At 33.3% G+C, this 20,542-nt stretch overlaps 1 protein-coding gene across 1 annotated transcript; it reads right to left on the bottom strand.

Annotated features, from left to right (window-relative positions):
• Positions 1-3,418: 3,418 nt before the first annotated feature.
• Positions 3,419-19,313, bottom strand: LOC111063851 (putative tRNA (cytidine(32)/guanosine(34)-2'-O)-methyltransferase). The gene is made up of 6 exons (XM_039424314.1): positions 18,991-19,313; positions 17,677-17,746; positions 16,753-16,931; positions 14,322-14,531; positions 12,749-12,933; positions 3,419-4,841 (listed from the first exon to the last, which is right to left on the bottom strand). Exons 1-6 carry the CDS (start codon positions 19,109-19,111, stop codon positions 4,731-4,733), a joined length of 876 nt encoding a protein of 291 aa, XP_039280248.1. The 5' UTR covers positions 19,112-19,313; the 3' UTR covers positions 3,419-4,730.
• Positions 19,314-20,542: the final 1,229 nt, after the last annotated feature.

Consider the following 20,542-nt stretch of genomic DNA (forward strand, 5'->3'; position numbering starts at 1 on the left):
TCTTTAAGGGAGAGGTGATTGAATCGAAAATTGGCTATCCTCTTCCCAATGTTGCAGGAATAAGATAGTGCTGAAGGGTTGATCTTGATACCCATTTCAAGGTTGATTGCGCTAATAATGATGTTCTCTTTTTGGGATTTTCTATGTGCACAATCTTCAAATAAGAGGATCGGGAGCGCTCATCTGCAGGGAAGACACGGTCTAATCGGCGTGAGAGCAGAGAGCTGCCAGTTTGCTGAGGGTGAGCCGGGTAGCTCGTGCCCCAATAGGGTGTCAATCGCACGATTCGCCCCGACCACCCTTGAGTGGATGTCCATGTTACTTGGTACCTACTAGGCAAAGATATTGAAATTTCATGAGATATTATAATACCGTATTCAAATTGAAATTCTCCAATATTGAATGAAATTTCTTGAATAAATCCTGACCACATTTTTACAATGATTATCTAATGGAATATGTAAAATACTCTAAGAAAACTGATCCATGGTAAGATTTATTTTTTCTCAGAGACTAGGGAAAATGTTTTCAGCGATTGTTGTAAGCAAATTGAAGAGAAACATTATAGAAGATGAGATGATAGACGTTCAAGAAAAGATGATGGACTACACCTCTTGATTGAAATGATAAACATGGAGTAAATTGTGAAATCGACAACATTCTATTGTCAGCAAAAGCATCAACTTGATGGGAATATGTGTTAAAAACCGAATCGTACACCGTCAATAGCCATTAGGATTCCTTAACTTTAATCGACAGATAATTATTTGTGAATTGAAAATGAACAGTGACAACAGAGTTTTTGAGCTGAGTTGATCCTCAATCGCATATATATTGTCATTTAGAAAGCTTAGCAGAAATGGCTTCCCTACCGACCCACGAAAGGGTGGACTGAACACTGTTACGAGGAATACAAATTAGCGAACATTAACTCCGTCACTGAAAGCAGCGACAACAATATCACACGGTGGACCCTATAATAATTCTCCATGGTGATACTGCCTGTTAATACACACCCAACGTGTTAGCCTGTGACGTCACTCCGGCGTCAAATGTTCTGGCAATTTCAAACAATAACACACCCTTTCATTCTGCACATACAGTAACTTATACATCTTACAAATATTATGAGCTTCCATATTCAATATACAGTGCGTTAAACTAACATTCACATGCACTAAATACCTAAAACATGATCACAGATGAGCAGCTCTGAAGGGCGTTATAATACACTAAAACCTGGTTGCACAAAATCCTGTTAAATTTTAATCGTGATTAAATCCATGAGAACCAATCAGACAATACTATTTTGAAAAGAAGACTTCTCTGACTGGTTCTCGTGGCATTAATGAAGGTTAAACTTTAACAGGTTTTTGTGCAACCGGGAATTAATCCACTAACGACGTGCCTGTAAATGCCACGATAAGGTACGTACTAACTACTTATGCATCACGAACACGCTCATTTCGCTTTTCATCAGCTGATCCTACGATTGTTATATCTGTATCCAACTGCTTATGTACGATCATAATAGTGAGTATAGAATTAGCGGATCATCTTTACACTTCATTGCTATGAAAAAATTAAAAGAATTGAATTCATAATATAAGTTTGATAACTGCGAAAACGTAATTGAATTCTTAAAGTAGGGATTATTTATTGTAGCTGTACCAAGGGTTTGTACGATAATATTAATGTGAGCATCCATGGGTTCAGAGTATTTACATTTTCAAACAAAAATAAGTTTTGAATATAGAGATATTGCCTTGTTTTCTCTTCTCTAAAATAGTGCATGCTTATTGATTCATAAAATGGAATTAGAACAGAAATATTTTTATAGGAAATATTTCATTTTTGTTTTTGTGAAATTTCATACACTGCCGTTGACAAACATCACGTCTCTCCTTGATTTAGAGAGCCTACCAGACACAAATTAAACCCCGCTTAAAAGTCCCTCAAGGTACGGAGTCAAAACGGTTTCCCAAGAAGCATTGGGAGGCTGGCAACAGAAAAGAGGGGTGAAATTTATAAGGGGGCACTAGGAGTTAATAAGGGTGTCATTTCATTAAACATTTATCACAAGGGGAGCTGACTCGTTTTGTATAGTTGAATATGAAAAGACGTGTGCTTTTTGATGCAGTATCTGCAATTCCAAGACATTATAAACGTTGGAATGGTGGAAGAAGAAGAGAAACAAACAGGGAGAGGGGAAACAGCATGGAAGTGGATTGCGAAGAGAAGGAGGGGTGATCCAATTTCTCATCCTCACCCCCGTCTTTAGTGAGACCTGTCCAACCCTTGTTTTTTAGCGCCTTAATGATGTCACTGAGAATTTGTTCTGTTGCAGGGCGGTGGTCGTGTAGCAACTGTTACCACCGCGACAGCTACAGCTAACTACCATATCCGGCTTCCGGCTTACGTTTCAGCTCTGTTTAATAACAGATGACAATAAAAAGCTGAAAAAGAACGGAATGAAAAGAGAAAAGACGGAAAATGAGATCCTTATCAATTCACGTTTCTTCCAGGCCCTCTTTTCTAGCTCCATCCTCAATCCCTTTTTCTAATATAATTTGCCAAGCTGGCCAAATTGGATAGGGTACATTCTGTAAGGGAAAACTTGGGCATTTTTCCACCTTCCACTAATTAGAGGAATTCGGTTAAGATTTGTGTATTTTATGTGACCAAAATAAACCTCAGATGAACTTTAATCGCACCCAAGTCAATATCGTGAAATGTACAGGTTCAATAACAGAACAATGATAATTGACGAGCATGAACTAAGTAAAACAAATTAAAGCTTGAAAGAAATTAAGTTCTACCTGAAATAGTTGAAAAATGTTTAAAATATCATAAGGTATTTGTTTTAAGGCAAACTAAGTCTGAGCCTGAATAAATTGGGGAAAATGTATTATAGTTAACAAATAATCCACAATAGGCTAATTCAAGTAAGATAAGGAATATGCAAAATATATCGAAATGGAAAGAACTAGGAATCAAATTCCAACGACAGTAATGTTGCGTACTTGTCAACTGCACAGAGAATATCAATTCACTTTTTGTGTAGTTCAAGTTGATATTGTGGTAATTATTCATATTGAATGAAAAAGACTAAGAAATTGTCAAAAAACCACAGATTTATTGATACTTAGTAAGACCGGTTTCGGTTATTACACCATTGAGAAAGAGTTTATCAGAGATTGACAATGGTGTAATAACCGAAACCGGTCTTTCTAAGTATCAATAAATCTGTGGTTTTTTGACAATTTCTTAGTCTTTTTCATTCAATATCAACTCACATTGAAAATTGAGTTCCAAACATTTCAATTTGTTTTTATAGACTGGTCAATATGGCACTTTCAATAAGAAAGGAAATACAGTAGAGTTCTACATGAAGTTAAATAATCGAAGAAATAATATTTGAAATCAATTTTATTTACATAGATAAGTATTATATCTTCATACAAATAGTACAAATATATTATATATTTTTTGTAGTTGTACAACTACTATAAAGAAACCAAGAGAACTGTTAATGAAATGAAGAGGAACAAGCATCTTAATAAACTAATACTAAGTATTAGAAAACAGTACAAAGAAATAAAGGAGACGTTTTTTAACAATAATAATAATAATTATAGAATAGTACGATAATCACAGAGAGAAATAGTTCTGCTGGTTTAGTAGTAAATCAGAAACTTAAAAAGATCAAGTAAATGACGATGAGTTTGTAGGCGAATATTGGCACAAGAATTCAGTACATGTTTATAAAAAATATGAGAAAGATCGCAGACTACGCGACTTCAGTGAATGTTCATCAACTCTATTGGATTACTCTTAGCAGGTCTAAAGTATCAAGCCAAAACGAGTCGAAGTAATAAAATATTACTGGTAGGCTCGATGGATGAGCACAATAATATTGCTCATCTTCATAACAATGAACAAGAAAAATATTCAGGTTAAATTACGTGATTAAGCTTTTCATTATACTCGCATGATCAAACTTAATCAAAAATTATGGAAAAGGAATGTAAACCCCGCATTAATATAGTAATAAGTAATCCACCAGGAATGTCTAATACCAATCTCATATGAATCAAGTAATAGACTAATAACAACTTTAACAATGTCCAGTAATATACAACATAATATCTATCGCGTAATAACCACTTGTCCTCATTATCACAATCTGTAAGTGAATAGCCGACAAATTAGGCTTTACAGAGATGCTTGTGCCCAATGCAATTGGTAAGTTACTTGTTTCATGCACTTGGTTGTGTAATATGTGTATCTGTAGTTTCTACTGGTTAATTTTTCACCTTTTTGTGAATTTTTCATTTGGTTACGGATTTTTAGGCTATTTGTAAGAATACAATTCCTCCTCAAGTTACTTAGAAGCTAGATTTCCATACCATATTTTTGAATATGATAGAATTATAGTTCAAAAGTATAGAATATATAGCAGAGAGCTATATAGTTCCATTTTCAGGTTCATATTGGTTTTAAATCATAGCTAATTGAACAGATATTGAGCAGTTACAAATTGATTTAAAATCATGAAAATGATTGAAATCTACCATTTACAACTATATGGTATTTTGATTTCATAAGATAGTGGAATATTTCTAACCAATTACCTTTCTTCAGATAATTGATTAGGTTTGCTGATGAAACCCTTATGAATGTTGTTATTTGTATGCACTGAACCAGCTATTACTTAGTACTTGCTAAGTTTATTCAGAAGTGTTGTTGCCTGCACGAGCCACAGCAATGGCTTCTTCATAGGGCGGATCGATCGGCCCTTGCACCGGCATCAGGCAGTTGTAGTTTCCATCTGCATCGGCCTGCAAAATCAAAACAAACAATTACAAAAAACTGTATTAAATATATAATTGATATAACAATTTATTTCTATCAATTATTGGGAGTTAATATTGAGTGAAAGATGAGATCAGATGGTAGATTCATGTAAATACAAATCAGCTATCATTTTCATCAAGCTTGATTGGAATTGTTAATTGTGAATTTGGACTCCGAATATTTGGTAAACCCAAACTCGTATTCAACCTCAATTTGGAATGATTGTTCAAGATTCAGGCGTGAAACAGTATTGGGCTAAAGCTTGATGGTTCTCTTCAACTACTCAATCAATGTAAAAAGAACAAAAACAATTATATGAACACTCTAAGAAAGTATTAAAAAATTCTTCAGAGATAGGGATATAATTACAATACATTCAAAAATAACTTACGTAATAAACTGAGAGAAAGAAAACAATATTATTATTCAAAACTGTTTAGAGAAAGCCAGGGAAACATTGGAAAGACGTGGAAAACAATTGACGCGCTAATAGGATTAAAAAAATAAAGAACCACTAAAACTAATTGTTGATGAACAAGGAAATAGCATACATGATAGTAATGAAATTTCTAATTTGTTTAATTCTTATTTTCTAAATGTTGTGAATAAAATGAATGATAAATTAGAACAAAGCACATTGCAAACAAGGGAAGAGACTGCTAGAATATCAAAAATAAGGTTTCCATACAAATCTCCAACTAAAACAATTTTTCTTCACCCTACAAATCCCGAGGAAGTAGCAAGTGTAAGAAGAAAATTGAAAAACAAATCTTCGCCAGGTGTTGATGGAATAGGCACAAGCATGATTAAAAAACTTACATGAATTATTTGAACAAATTAAACGATCTAATTAACCTGAGTTTTGTGAAAGGAAAATTCCCAAGCATGTTCAAACACAGCGTAGTTATACCTATTCCTAAAACGCCAAATTGTAAAAACATAGATCAATTCCGCCCAATTTCACTTTTACCGGTTTTTTCCAAGAGTTTAGAAAAAATATTCAAGATTAGACTTGAAAACTTTTATAAAAATAATAACTTTTTTAGTGATAACCAATATGGTTTCCGTGAAGGAAGAAGTACAGAAGTGGCAATTGAAAATCTCATTTCAAAAATAAATGACAGTTTTAGTGTTAATAATAGGCCTAAGTGTGCAGCTCTATTTCTTGATATCTCTAAAGCATATGATGCTATTGATAAAAACATGCTTCTAAAAAAAACTTGATTTATCAGGAGTAAGAGGAATTGCTAATGATTGGTTAAGATGCTACCTATCTAATAGGAGTCAAAGGGTCAGAATTAATGATACGTTGAGTGAACCCGGGGACATTACCATAGGTATTCCTCAAGATCAGTGTTATCAAGTACTTTATTCCTGGTCTTTATTAACGATTTGACGGATGGTGACTTACTGGGAAAGATTATATCATTTGTAGACGATACAGTTATATTTTATTCGGCCAAAACAAATCAAGAACTTAAAAATAAATTAGAAATGGATCTTAGGCACCTCAGGTGGTGGTTTTGCGAAAATGAATTAACTATCAACACAGAAAAATCCAATATAATACAATTTAATCTTCAAAACACAAATCTGGAGTTGGCTAGTATTTACTTCCATAAATTAGATTGTGCGCAACAGGCGAATAATATATTGTGTAACTGTGAAACGATAAAACAAGCGATTATGTAAAGCGGCTGAATTTTGCTCGAGAATGGAGGCCATATTTGACCAAAATGAAAACATCATTTTGTTTACGGCAGATGAAGCACATTTTCATTTGAATGGTACCATTAATCAGCAGAACTATCGTTATTGGTCAGCTGAAAATCCAAAATTAATGCATGAGAGACCATTACACAGTCCCAAGGTGACAGTTTGGTGTGCTGTGAGCAGTATATTTGTTATTGGTCCATACTTTTTTGAAGACGACAACGGGACCACTGTAACTGTAACCTCAGAACGTTATAGACAGATGTTCACTGAATTCTTCCTTCCTGAATTAAGAAGGAAACGTATTCCTATCCGGCAAGTATGGTTTCAGCAGGACGGGGCGACAGCTCACACAGCAAGAAATTCAATGGAAGCAACTCGGGCTGTTTTTCGTGGTCGCATCATTTCTCGGTTTGGTGACATTGATTGGCCTCCTCGTTCTCCAGACCTGTCCATGTGCGACTACTTCTTGTGGGGTTTCCTGAAGTCACGTGTTTACCACCATAAACCACGTACACTTCAAGAACTAAAGGGAGCAATTCGTGAGGAAGTTGAACAAATTGGCAGGGCGATGTTAGAAAGAGTACAATCCAACTTCCGAGAGCGGCTTGTAAAGTGTATTGCTGAAAACGGCCGTCACCTGTCAGATATTGTTTTCAAACATTGATTTTCTAAAATTGTAAAATAATGTGAATATTGTTCTGTAAATAAATGTTTTTTTATGCATAGGTAACGACATATTACTTTTTTGAAAACCGTTCATCCTTTCTGCCGCACCTTGTATGAACATTCTAAGAAAGTATTAAAAAATTCTTCAGAGATAGGGATATAATTACAATACATTCAAAAATAACTTATGTAATAAACTAAGAGAAAGAAAACAATATTATTATTCAAAACTGTTTAGAGAAAGCCAGGGAAACATTGGAAAGACGTGGAAAACAATTGACGCGCTAATAGGATTAAAAAAATAAAGAACCACTAAAACTAATTGTTGATGAACAAGGAAATAGCATACATGATAGTAATGAAATTTCTAATTTGTTTAATTCTTATTTTCTAAATGTTGTGAATAGAATGAATGATAAATTAGAACAAAGCACATTGCAAACCAGGGAAGAGACTGCTAGAATATCAAAAATAAGGTTTCCATACAAATCTCCAACTAAAACAATTTTTCTTCACCCTACAAATCCCGAGGAAGTAGCAAGTGTAAGAAAAAAATTGAAAAACAAATCTTCGCCAAGTGTTGATGGAATAGGCACAAGCATGATTAAAAGAACTTACATGAATTATTTGAACAAATTAACCGATTTAATTAGATTAGAAAACCTAGATCTAATTAGAAAACCTGAGTTTTGTGAAAGGAAAATTCCCAAGCATGTTCAAACACAGCGTAGTTATAGGTACCTATTACTAAAAAGCCAAATTGTAAAAACATAGATCAATTCCGCCCAATTTTCACTTTTACCAGTTTTTTACAAGATTTTAGAAAAAATATTCAAGATTAGACTTGAAAACTTTTATAAAATAATAACTTTTTTAGTGATAACCAATATGGTTTCCGTGAAGGAAGAAGTACAGAAGTGCCAATTGAAAATCTCATTTCAAAAATAAATGACAGTTTTAGTGTTAATAATAAGTGTGCAGCTCTATTTCTTGATATCTCTAAAGCATATGATGCTATTGATAAAAACATGCTTCTAAAAAAAAACTTGATTTATCAGGAGTAAGAGGAATTGCTAATGATTGGTTAAGATGCTACCTATCTAATAGGAGTCAAAGGGTCAGAATTAATGATACGTTGAGTGAACTCGGGGACATTACCATAGGTATTCCTCAAGGATCAGTGTTATCAAGTACTTTATTCCTGGTCTTTATTAACGATTTGACGGATGGTGACTTACTGGGAAAGATTATATCATTTGTAGACGATACAGTTATATTTTATTCGGCCAAAACAAATCAAGAACTTAAAAATAAATTAGAAATGGATCTTAGGCACCTTAGGTGGTGGTTTTGCGAAAATGAATTAACTATCAACACAGAAGAATCCAATATAATACAATTTAATCTTCAAAACACAAATCTGGAGTTGGCTAGTATTTACTTCCATGAATTAGATTGTGCGCAACAGGCGAATAATATATTGTGTAACTGTGAAACAATAAAACAAGCACATACAGTTAAGTATCTGGGCCTCATATTGGATAGTAGGCTAACTTGGTCAGATCATGTACAGAAGATAAAAAAATGAGTTATTTGTATAAATAAGGAAGTTATATTACCTCAGACAGTTATGTCCAAAAGAAGTATTGTTACAATTATACGATGCAATTATTGGTTCTAGAATAAGTTATGGATTAATATGCTATGGGAGTGCATACAATGTTCATATTAAACCTGTGATTACTGGTCAGAAACATATATTAAAAATAATTTGTAATAAACCCAAACAATATAGTTTAATGATGCTCTTCAGAGAACTATCAATATTACCAGTGAGACATTCTTTTCTATTCAAAGCAATGCTGGATTTAGCTGAAAATAATTTCGATATCCAACAGATGAAAGAAAGAATAAACCTCAGGAATTCACAGGACATTAACCTCCCAAAACCAAGATTAGAAGATTCCAGACGACACTTCAAATACATAGCTATAAAAATATTCAATTCACTTCCAGTAACAACAAGGAAAATAACGTCACGTCAGTTATTTAGAAAAGAAATCAAGAAATTCATATTACAAGTAGACAACGCGAATGATTTTTTTACTAAATTACCATAGGTATTCCTCAAGGATCAGTGTTATCAAGTACTTTATTGCTTGTCTTTATTAACGATTTGACGGATGGTGACTTGCTGGGAAAGATTATAATCATTTGTAGACTATATTTTATACTACAGTTATATTTTATTTGGCCAAAACAAATTAAGAACTTAAAAATAAATTAGAAATGGATCTTAAGCACCTTAGGTGGTGGTTTTGCGAAAATAAATTAACTATCAACACAGACAAATCCAATATAATACAATTTAATCTTCAAAACACAAATCTGGAGTTGGCTAGTATTTACTTCCATGAATTAGATTGTGCGCAACAGGCAAAAAATATATTGTGTAACTGCGAAACAATAAAACAAGCACGTACAGTTAAGTATCTGGGCCTCATATTGGATAGTAGGCTAACTTGGTCAGATCATGTACAGAAGATAGAAAATGAGTTATTTGCATACATAAGGAAGTTCTATTACCTCAGACCAAAAGAAGTGTTGTTACAATTATACGATGCAATTATTGGTTCTAGAATAAATTATGGATTAATATGCTATGGGAGTGCATACAATGTTCATATTAAACCTGTGATTACTGGTCAGAAACATATATTAAGAATAATTTGTAATAAGCCCAAACAATATAGTTCAATGATGCTCTTCAGAGGACTATCAATATTACCAGTGAGACATTTTTTTCTATTCAAAGCAATGCTGAATTTAGCTGAAAATAATTTCGATATCCAACAGATGAAAGAAAGAATAAACCTCAGGAATTCACAGGACATTAACCTCCCAAAACCAAGATTAGAACATTCCAGACGACACTTCAAATACATAGCTATAAAAATATTCAATTCACTTCCAGTAACAACAAGGAAAATAACGTCACGTCAGTTATTTAGAGAAGAAATCAAGAGATTCATATTACAAGTAGACAACGCGAATGATTTTTTTACTAAATTAATATAGGTATAAATTGAGTATAATTTACACATTACACGACATGAACATTGCAACAATTAAAGATCATTGAGCTCACAAATCCCGTCCGGTATGCGTAAACAGTAAGACAGTATTAAATTTCAATCACTGTCTCTTTCTTCAAAAACGCGTATTGATTTATGGTCTAATTACATCAGCACTTTGAAAAAAACGATACGTTAACTATGAATTAAATTGAACTAAATATGAAAAAAAAACAGCAACTACTCCTTACATAATTTTAAGTTTTGTGTGTGTGTGTGTGTGTGTGTGTGTGTGTGTGTGTGTGTGTGTGTGTGTGTGTGTGTGTGTGTGTGTGTGGTGTGTGTGGTGTGTGTGTGTGTGTGTGTGTGTGTGTGTGTGTGAATGTGTGCGAGAATGATTATAATTGACATATTGATTATTTCAATATAATATCATATTCAATTATTATGTTCTTCATGTTATAATATTTAAATTTGTATATTGATATTTTATTATATATATTCAAGTGTCCCCACACAGGGTAGCCTATGGGGAACACATTAGAAATTAGGAAACAATATTGTATTTGCTTTTTGGAATGTATTTGATTGTTATTTTTTTTTTTTAATAAAGAATTTGAATAATTACAAAAATATCCAGATACTACTGAATAGAAAAATTTATCCTGTTCACTTTTCAACATAGGCCTAATTAATTATTGTATTGTAGAAGAAATACCTAATAATTGAAATTGTACATGATAATTGCAAGAATATTGTTTTACTGAATGTCTATTAGGCTGATGAGGCTGCGTTCCCACCGGACAGGCAAGTAACTCGCCATGACTATTGATAGGAAAATTTCAATTCCATGAAAAGATTTTGGGCTGAATCAAACAGAATTGGGGAAATGGGAGAAATCAGAGAAAATCTCCCACAGGAATCAGTTGTTCGAATGGATTCGGCCACCAACAACGGCTGAATAGAACTAGAATCCGCAGTAGAGAGGGAGAGAGTAACGTTAAATAACGCAGAAAGCAAAAAGGAAAGTGGGAGAGGAAAAAGAGAGGAAAGAAATAAGGGAAAAAGAAGTGGAAGCCTACAGTGTTGTCAAGACAACATCTACTCTACTCCTCAAGAGATTTGATCCCTTGATCATTGTTCTTTCATCCCCTTCTATTCTGAATCAACCTCCCGACCACCCCTCCAACGACTGTCATTTCTGTCTTCCTATTACTATCCTCTCATCGATACTGTTTGATGGAATATCCACATCTTATTTTCAATCTTAATTTAGACTGTTCAATAATAATAGAAGACGACAAAAAACTGATAGGATCATAATCATTCCAGAGAATTTGACAATTTCTTAGTCTTTTCCATTCAATCATTCCAGAGAGTTAAATCATAGAGAAAAGATAACATGATGGTGAAATTTACTCCATCCTATGGACGGAATGATTTCTCTATTTAGAAATCAGTAATTCTGTAATCTAAAATCAGGATCAGTACTAGGATAAGTGCTAGAGTTCTAGTGGAATCTGTGCTAATAATATTCTCCAATTCTTTATAGTAAAATCTAGCTGAATGTCCTACAGCCTACAGCATCATCTACGTTGAACGCTAAACTATAGTGAGATCCACGTTAAAATGGCAGTGGAGAAAGATAGGAAAACAACGTTGCCGATCCTCTGTCTTGTCAATGCCTTCTATAGACGGTAGCTGATACAGGTTTATTGATGTAATATATACTGTTCATTATCGTTTTAAAAACCAATTATATTTTATTGGGCAAGAAATTATATTTTTCAATAATTTCATAATAAAGATGAAATAATTTGTTAATGAATTATTAATTCCATATTGTTAAAAGACGATCTGGCAACACAGCAAAGTGAGAAAGAGATAGGGCTATCCGCTTTGTTGAATGATAGACAAGGTTAGCAGTACAATTGCTAATCAAACACTGCCATTATAACTTGAACCTCACTATTACAGGTTCACATGTAGCATATTCCGGATTGAAACTAACTGCTAATTGATCTCCATTTGATCTGGGATGGTGCATAACGGTCGTAGTTGAATGTTGTTCCAGAATAATACTAATAATAAAATTAGTAGTAGGAAATGCATTGAATCATAGTGTTTGCTAATCAGATTCCCATAAGGATTCACCAATCTTATTGGATTACAATATATTATTAGCTTGTGGAATCGCCTCATATTCTCTTATCCTTTATGAAAGGAATTTGAGAAGGATTTGAGAATGAGTAATAGCAGGGAGGTTTTTGAAACATGGATGAAATAGCTTTTGGAGGTGATTTTGAAGCACAAGACAAAATTGAAGTAAATGAAAATTAATGTGTGATAAGGGAAATTTTGTTTGATAATGAATTGTTGGACTAACCTAGTGCATACAGTATATGGAATGCATAAAATAAAATGATGATACTCACTGGTAAGGGATACGTCATGTCGGAATCGAATCCACTCAAATCGCCACAAGCCAAGAAAGGCACTATCTCCTTATTGACTCCAACTAGTTTTGACCAATCGCAGCTTGAATTGTCCATCAGTGGATTAGTCATGGACGGTTTGAAACCCTCGGGTGGATCATAGTCTTGGCAAACAACGAATGCCTCTGGAATAGAAAAATAATTATTAAAGTCGATTGAAGCAAGTCTATTGAAGCGTAGTGAGTCGGACAAAAATCTAATTCAGGAATAAAATCATGACATAGACCAATTCAAATTTGAGAATGAACCAATATTTTTTCATAATTCTCATACACCAGCAATATATATTTATATTCGTATGGTCAGGGACAAAAACATCTAGTAGTATCCTCACTAGAAAAGAGTCGCCAAGAAAAAAAAATTATATGCTTGCCAATTGAATAGCTTTGTCAAAAATTTGAAACATTTAAGTTACTTGAAAAACACAACTTTTAGATCGGTACTTCCAGGTCACTCAGCCACTGGATAGCATCTGGACTAAGAGTGAGGAGACCTGCAGCCCCAGTTGGGAACCTAATAGTGGGCACTCATCAGTAATATGGCAGAGCGTTTGCATTTCACCGCACTCACAATCTGCTGACTCCGCAAGACCCCATTTATGCATTGTCGCTTTTACCCTACTGCAACCAGTCCTTACTCTATTGAGGCGCACCCATGACTTAGGCCTAAGCAGAGAGAAACCCGTTGATCCTATCTCTATTCTCAGCTCCCAACAGTTGACATCGCTCTTGCCATGCAAGCAAGGCTTGCTGATTACTCAATTTGCAGCTCAGCCATGAAGGTTTACGGGATTTCAGTCTCAAAGCTGTTTGAGCATCATGAAATTGATGAATGGGGAATGACCAGCAACCTTAAAGACTCAGAACAAACAGCTCACAGATATGATTTTCTAGAAAACAGCTTATTAGGAGCAGTATATCTGCAAACTTGATACATCTGTATATTTTCGCGGTTTTAACAAAGCATTACCTACAATTTTGAAATGTGAATTATTTATTAGGACATAGTTATGAAAACAAAACATTGGTGCCCGATTCTACTAACCCTGATCAAGAAATTACACCATGGTCAAGCCGGGTATGATTTACAAGTGTGCACTGCAATTACCGATAGTAACTATAGCCATTGAAATGAAATTATGTTCCAGTGCACTCAAGGTTTAATGATAAATAAGTTACTCCGTAAGACTTTTCCGTATTGTATTCTCTTATATAATTGATTTACACCGATCAATTTATATGAATGTTGCTCCATGATTTCAAGGCTAGGGCTAAGACATTGAAACCAATTTCATGCGTAAGATGAATTATGATTATTTTCTGAAGAAACGTAGAAATAATGAAAAATTGAATGAATTATGGTGAATATCAATGTTTAATAATTAACAGACAAATTTGATCTAATTATCCTTGTCATTCAGTGGCTTGAATTTCAATTAACATGACTAGCTTGGAGTAGCTTTAAACTGAAAATTCTCAGATAGCTTATTTTATGAATAAATTTAACAACTCACCAATACTAGAGTTGCGGGAGCTTCTTGGCTTTGTAACAGTTACTCTCGGGAACAAAAGTCTCAATTGTGAATATAGCAGATTAATGTCTCGACCTCGGAACACTTTGGCAACAAACTTTCCTCCTTTCTTCAGAATGTGAGTGGTGATATTTAAGGCAGCCAACAATAATTGAGCTTGAATGTATTCATCCATATCGTGTAATCCCGTCACTGCAACATACATTAAAATCCATTGGTTCATCAACATATTAGACATAATTTGAAAAAGGATTGTTATGATTACTGATACGGTATTGTATCCTATCATATTAAGCAAGCAATTTCTATATATATATATATTATATATATATATATATATATATATATATATATATATATATATATATATATGGTTATGTGGTTATATGAGTATATATTTATGTTCAACGGATCTCGAAAACGGCTATAACGATTATCAAGAAATTTGTAACAAAGTAGGTTTATGATATGAAAATTCGATTACACTAGGTCTCAACCATGGGATAATTCGCTGAAGGACATTAAAAGGATAAATACGTCCTTGGGAAAACAGCTGGAAATTTTGTTGTCTGTCGATACCGTAATGGAAGAGAGTGAACGAGTGCATGTGTGGGATCATCCAGCTGATCTCACGAGAAGAAAAATTCAGCAAGAAAAACTTCGCTTATTTCTTTTTTTTCTAGAAAACATGTTTACTTCAGAAAGTCCAAAATAGTAACTAGATGCTGTTAGTGTAGAATAGTATATTAACATATTGTAGCAAACATATCATTCTAAATAGAATTCATAGTATATCTATTTGTAATTGATGATGTGTTTGTTTTTTGAAGTGTGAATGAATTGTTATTTTGATGAGTGATAGTAGCTTAACCTGCATTTTGATTTGGCCTGATGTGCCTCCTCATATAGCTATAAAAATAATTGTACGACTGAGAAAATGAATAGTTAAATATAAACTATAAATTCAATCTTTCGTTACAAAATTTCTATGCTTTTACACTCCAGAGCTCGGTCCCCCGATATTAACTTATCAACTGATGATTGCATATATCATGTTGTAAGTAGGCAGTTACTAGCATTATATTATGGATTGTGAATTGCTTCCAAATGGATGTAGAATTTCAATACGTACGGTATGTAGTTACTAGCATTGTAATAGAGCTGATGGATTGTGAATTGATTTCAGAAGATTAATTTAAATCGAAATTAGAATTTATTGGTCAAAACAATTGTCACTTCTATAGTAAGTGCATTTTTCACTTCATTTAGTGTTTTAGAATATTTTTGCAATTTTTAGTTTATGCTATGTGGAGATAAAATTGAACTCATCTTTTAAAGAAAACTGAAGACATGGCCATTAATTTTTTAAATTTTCACTGATCAAAGTTCAGGAGAAAGACACTTTTAGGCTCAGTACTTATTGACCTCTCTTGATCATATTATGTAAATTATGATTTGTAACGGTTAACAAATGAATAAATACTTCTGGGAATTTTTGTTCTCAATATGAGTGAGATTTTATCATTTTTCTACGAAATAATTATTGTTTTTCATGGGATGAAAAAGGCATGCTTTCAATCCCAACCTTGAAAATAGTGGTGATGTATTCTGAATTCTGATTACTTTGTAATAATTTCTTTGGGAAGTTTTTGGGTAGTTCTAGCGACCATTTAAGGTAGGCGCACACAGATCGACATCGGACGGACAGCACGCATCGGACGGATTGGAAGATTAGATTTGATGCATTGTTTTCAATTGGAGTGCGCATACCTCTATACGATGCGGATAGGTATGCGCACTCCAATTGAAAATAATGCATCAAATCTAATCGTCCGATCTGTCTGATGACGATCTGTGTGCCCCTACCTTAACACTGAAATGTAAAGTTTCAATTTACGGTTGAAAATTAATTTACACAGTAGGCTACTGTACTTAAGAAAAGTGATACAGTAGCGGTTAGAGACATTAATGACAAGATACGTATGAACATTGCACCTTTTACTTAGCTAATTAAGGGTAACGTTATGTATCGCTTCTAAATAGAGTAGGAAAAACATTTTCTCCTAGATTGAATGTATTTATTAGAAATATAACGTAAGCTGAATGGTTGTTACTGTTTGCGTCAAACTGTAGACTAGGTTGAATTTTAATAGAGCCCTTATAATTTATATTTAGGACAAGTTAAAAGATCTGGTGAATAAAATGTGAGTTTTGATTGAAAAATATATTATTGAAAACCTGTTTGACTCTACTCTACAGCTTCTGTTGAACGTTTTTGAATCCTCAAGACCCATAGGCTACAACCTAGTTAAAACCTATGTTGAATCAATTCAGCAGATACTCAACATAGAGGAGTAGGCCTATAGTAAAAGAGAGGAAAAAAGATGAGAACGGAAGATGAATGATTTCTTACCATCAGGAGCTCCGTCACAGACCACCAAGTCAGCATTTTCGCCTTCAAAGTGATTAATTATTGCTTGAGCGGTTGAAACTTGTGTTATGTCACCCTGTATTTGAATAACACCTGGCAGTGGAGCCATCGCTTGCAGGTCAACTGCAACAATCGTGATGTCAGCATCTGGCTGTTTCTCACTGTCAAACAGAATGAAATATTTTCAAATATTTAAAGCATTATTATCATCACATGTCACCATACAATTACTTTTGTAGCAATGGGAAGAATCAGTTAACAATAAAGTTCTAACACTATTACTGATTGTCGACTATTGGAAGAGTTAGGTAGTCCATGTGAAAGTTGATTTAAGCTAAGTTGTAGGAATATTAAAGACACAGTAAAACATTGGTTACTGCAAACAATTATCTGGATGCAATGAATCAGCTTTTAGTTACCTTGATGATTCGGAATATCTATTGTTTGATAGGGTAAATATTGATTATATAATTATTATAACATAATGCAAAGGTCTTATTATGACAGAATTGGAAGTTTTCTCAATAAAGTACTAACAGTGAGTGAATTGAGAAAATGAACGTGACTATTATTATAATTTGTGTTTTATAAGTTTTATTGTAATTGGACAGAATCTACTTACTCATAGATACTAGTATTGAATTAAAGTATTTTCCTGGGAGATAGTTCCAACATTCTCATTGGGAAAGATTAATAGTTTTAAGGGCGCTAACCTTCCATCAAAGAAATGTGAATGCAAGAAACTAAAACAAAGTGAAGCTGGTAATACTGTAGTCTAAAACGAATCAACAATCTATTCAGTAATTGAGAAATTTGTTTGTACAATCAAGTAAATTGAAGTTTTGTGATTGTAAACAAATATTACCGTAATAATGATATATTTTTGTAGACTTTATTGAAACTCACCGAAGTTTTTTTGCCAAAACTTGGCTCCAGCTCCCGGGTGCAGCACAAAGATCAACTGCTTTTGTAACACCTTGCAACAATAAAATGAAAGAAAAAATCAGCTCAGTTCTTGTCAACAATATAGGAATTAAAGAATCGAATTGTGTGTTCATTCACCATCCATATAATGACTATTACTGTACATCAATTTAATGTTCTGATAATATTTGTTTATGAAGCCGTTTAGTCATTGTGAAGCCTACTCAGGCTAATGACAATCTTCCTACATAAATTGACTTGGAGTAGGACAAGATCTATTCAGAAAGTATCTAAAGAATGCATTAGAAAATTATAAACAATTTGAAAGCTATATCTAATATGAAAATCACTATGTAAGTTAGCCTATATCTGGAACTGCGAACCAGAATTGAGTATTCCTAATATAGGTATTTGGCTCACATGAGTACATAAATTAGCTCTATATTGATCACCCTAGATTTATCAGGATTTCTGATTGCAATGGATACATCATACATGTTTGTTATGAGTAGCCTAACTTATGCTAGGTTATTCGACAACCTTTGAAATATTTTCACGGACGAAATATAAATGAACAGTGACTCTAAAAAAAAATCAGAATTCAAACTTTATAATCTTACCTTCTTTATCCATCATCCACCATTGTAAGATTGATGGCGTCAAAAACCTCACTAATTTCTCCAAGATTTTCAAAACTTTGTTAGGTTAATTTTCAAATTCATTAAAGACCTAAGTTGGAATTGATTATTGACTACCTATCTCTTCTAAAATCAGAAAGAATCATTCGTGTTTAGAAAGTTTATTTTGACAAAAACATCGATTGGATACAATAATGTTGAAGATCCAATAATTTTTGTATAGGCTTTATTATTACGATTTACGTTGAAAGTCAAGAATATAACATCAATTTTAGAACTTTCTATTTGATACGGTATAAATAAACTAACCACAGTTAACTGACATAATTTTGTCAGCACAGTGTAGGCCTAATGAAAATGAAATGACAATTCTTATCCTATCTAAGGTAGGCCTACTTACGAATAGATTTGAAACAAAAATCTATGATTTAAGAGTCTCAAATATGAATTTTAAAGTTATCATTTGCATGGAGTAATTTTATGGTAATCAAATCAAATTTTTAAGTCGAACAAGGCTAAATATAACTTATCCAATGAATGGTTAGGTTATGTACATGATACTTATTTTTCTTATTCATTTCACAGAACTTGGTTATCCTCTCACCAATACTGTATTTTGAGAGAAGAAAAAAAAATTGGATCAGATCACAACACTCACCTTGAAATATATCAAAAGTTTCAGCAATTTGTATAAGTTTGAAAGCACTTCGAGCACGCCATCCTTCTTCTTTCGCAAGGCGATAGTAAATATCACGTTTATCTTTGGAAGATTTTCCCATTCTTATAACAATTCAAAATTGAAGAAACTTCAGCTTACTTCTAATAACATGCATAGATGATAAGAAAATGATTATTGAAGCGACAAAAAGAAACTGAAGTGCTGCTGTATGTTGTTTACGGATAAAGATTTAATTTGAGGTTATGTTCAATCTGCGAGGAAGGAACAGCTGAGTGGCGAGTTGTTTAATAGTTCAGAAAATAATCGCTAGGTAGCGCTAGCTTCATAATTTTGTACCAAGGTGTATGAAGATACCTTTTTTGGTCCAAGATCTAAAGAAACCTTTCAAATAGACCTTTTCAAGACTTCTATAGACCTTGTAAGTTTCACAAAGTAGAATGAATTCTTTCATTCTATCTATGTGACCTTGTTTTGTTCAAGATCTATAAAAAGTTTATAGACCTTGTTGTGTTGCAATGCAAGGTCCTTTTTGCAAAATGAGAATGATTGCCCATTGATTGTCAGCCGTCCGAAACAAGTGGGTAGAAGAAATTTGCAGATTTTTACAATATTGAGCTCAGTAACTCACGTTACAATGTTACAATAATATGAAATAAGATGTATTATATTAGCCTATGTGAACCAGATATTCATCCAGTTTAATAATCAGGCTGAATCTGAACAATCTTTGTATATGGAATATTTGATATCCCTCAATTTTAAGATTTGCAATATTATAAGAAACTACACATTTTTGGCAGCCATCTTGTTTTTTATGATTAGAAAAAAATATTCTGATACTTCCATAATGGGATTATGGATGATATTGAGTTAATTATCCTTCCACACATGATTAAAAATCTGGTGTGGTAAACTCATTCACACAGCTTTCCTTGCTCATTGATCTATATATAAGCCTCATTCTTAAACGAGGATAATCTAGGGGAATAACATTATGCCGATTGGCGGCTAAATAATTTTATTTAAACTACGATTATACTATTGTCATTGTTTTCAGAGTACATTTTCTTTTGTTTGAATTATGAAATTTGAGGATTTTTTAAAAGTTGTCAAAACAGCTGTTCTACAATAGTTATTTGTGCAACTAGTGCGCAAAGTGACAGTTTGCTGCACCGAAAGAAACGTTTACCTTCCGAAAGAAACGGAATGGCTTCTTGAGTGCAGCAGACGAACTTTGCTCACGTATTTCACAATAAACTTTTCCTACAGTTACCATTGAATATGAGAAGTGGTTGATTAAATGATTATGGGTAAAATGATGGCTGAAATCCATCAAATGTTTGTGTGTGTGATGCTGTTATTAATAACAACCTCAATTCATTTAAAAATTAATAATCCAATTGAAGTTGAAAATTCTCAGCCAAAATTCTCATTTTTATTCATTCAAGAATCAGAAAAATTACAGATAGAACAAAAAATTCACATTCAACATACACGCCAGCAGCTTGTTGGCTGAACCGAGCTGCAAAAT

This window comes from Nilaparvata lugens, chromosome 3, assembly GCF_014356525.2.
Source record: "Nilaparvata lugens isolate BPH chromosome 3, ASM1435652v1, whole genome shotgun sequence".
Taxonomy (NCBI): domain Eukaryota; kingdom Metazoa; phylum Arthropoda; class Insecta; order Hemiptera; family Delphacidae; genus Nilaparvata; species Nilaparvata lugens.

Bases quoted from the DNA above. Each gene is read 5' to 3' on its own strand.
- LOC111063851 (XM_039424314.1), bottom strand. From the start codon at position 19,111: ATGGGAAAATCTTCCAAAGATAAACGTGATATTTACTATCGCCTTGCG. The intron at 17,747-18,990 runs GTGAGTGTTGTG...TATTGTTGCAAG, and splicing joins AACTTTTGATATATTTCAAG to GTGTTACAAAAGCAGTTGAT. The intron at 12,934-14,321 runs GTGAGTTGTTAA...TTTCTATTCCAG, and splicing joins CTCCCGCAACTCTAGTATTG to AGGCATTCGTTGTTTGCCAA.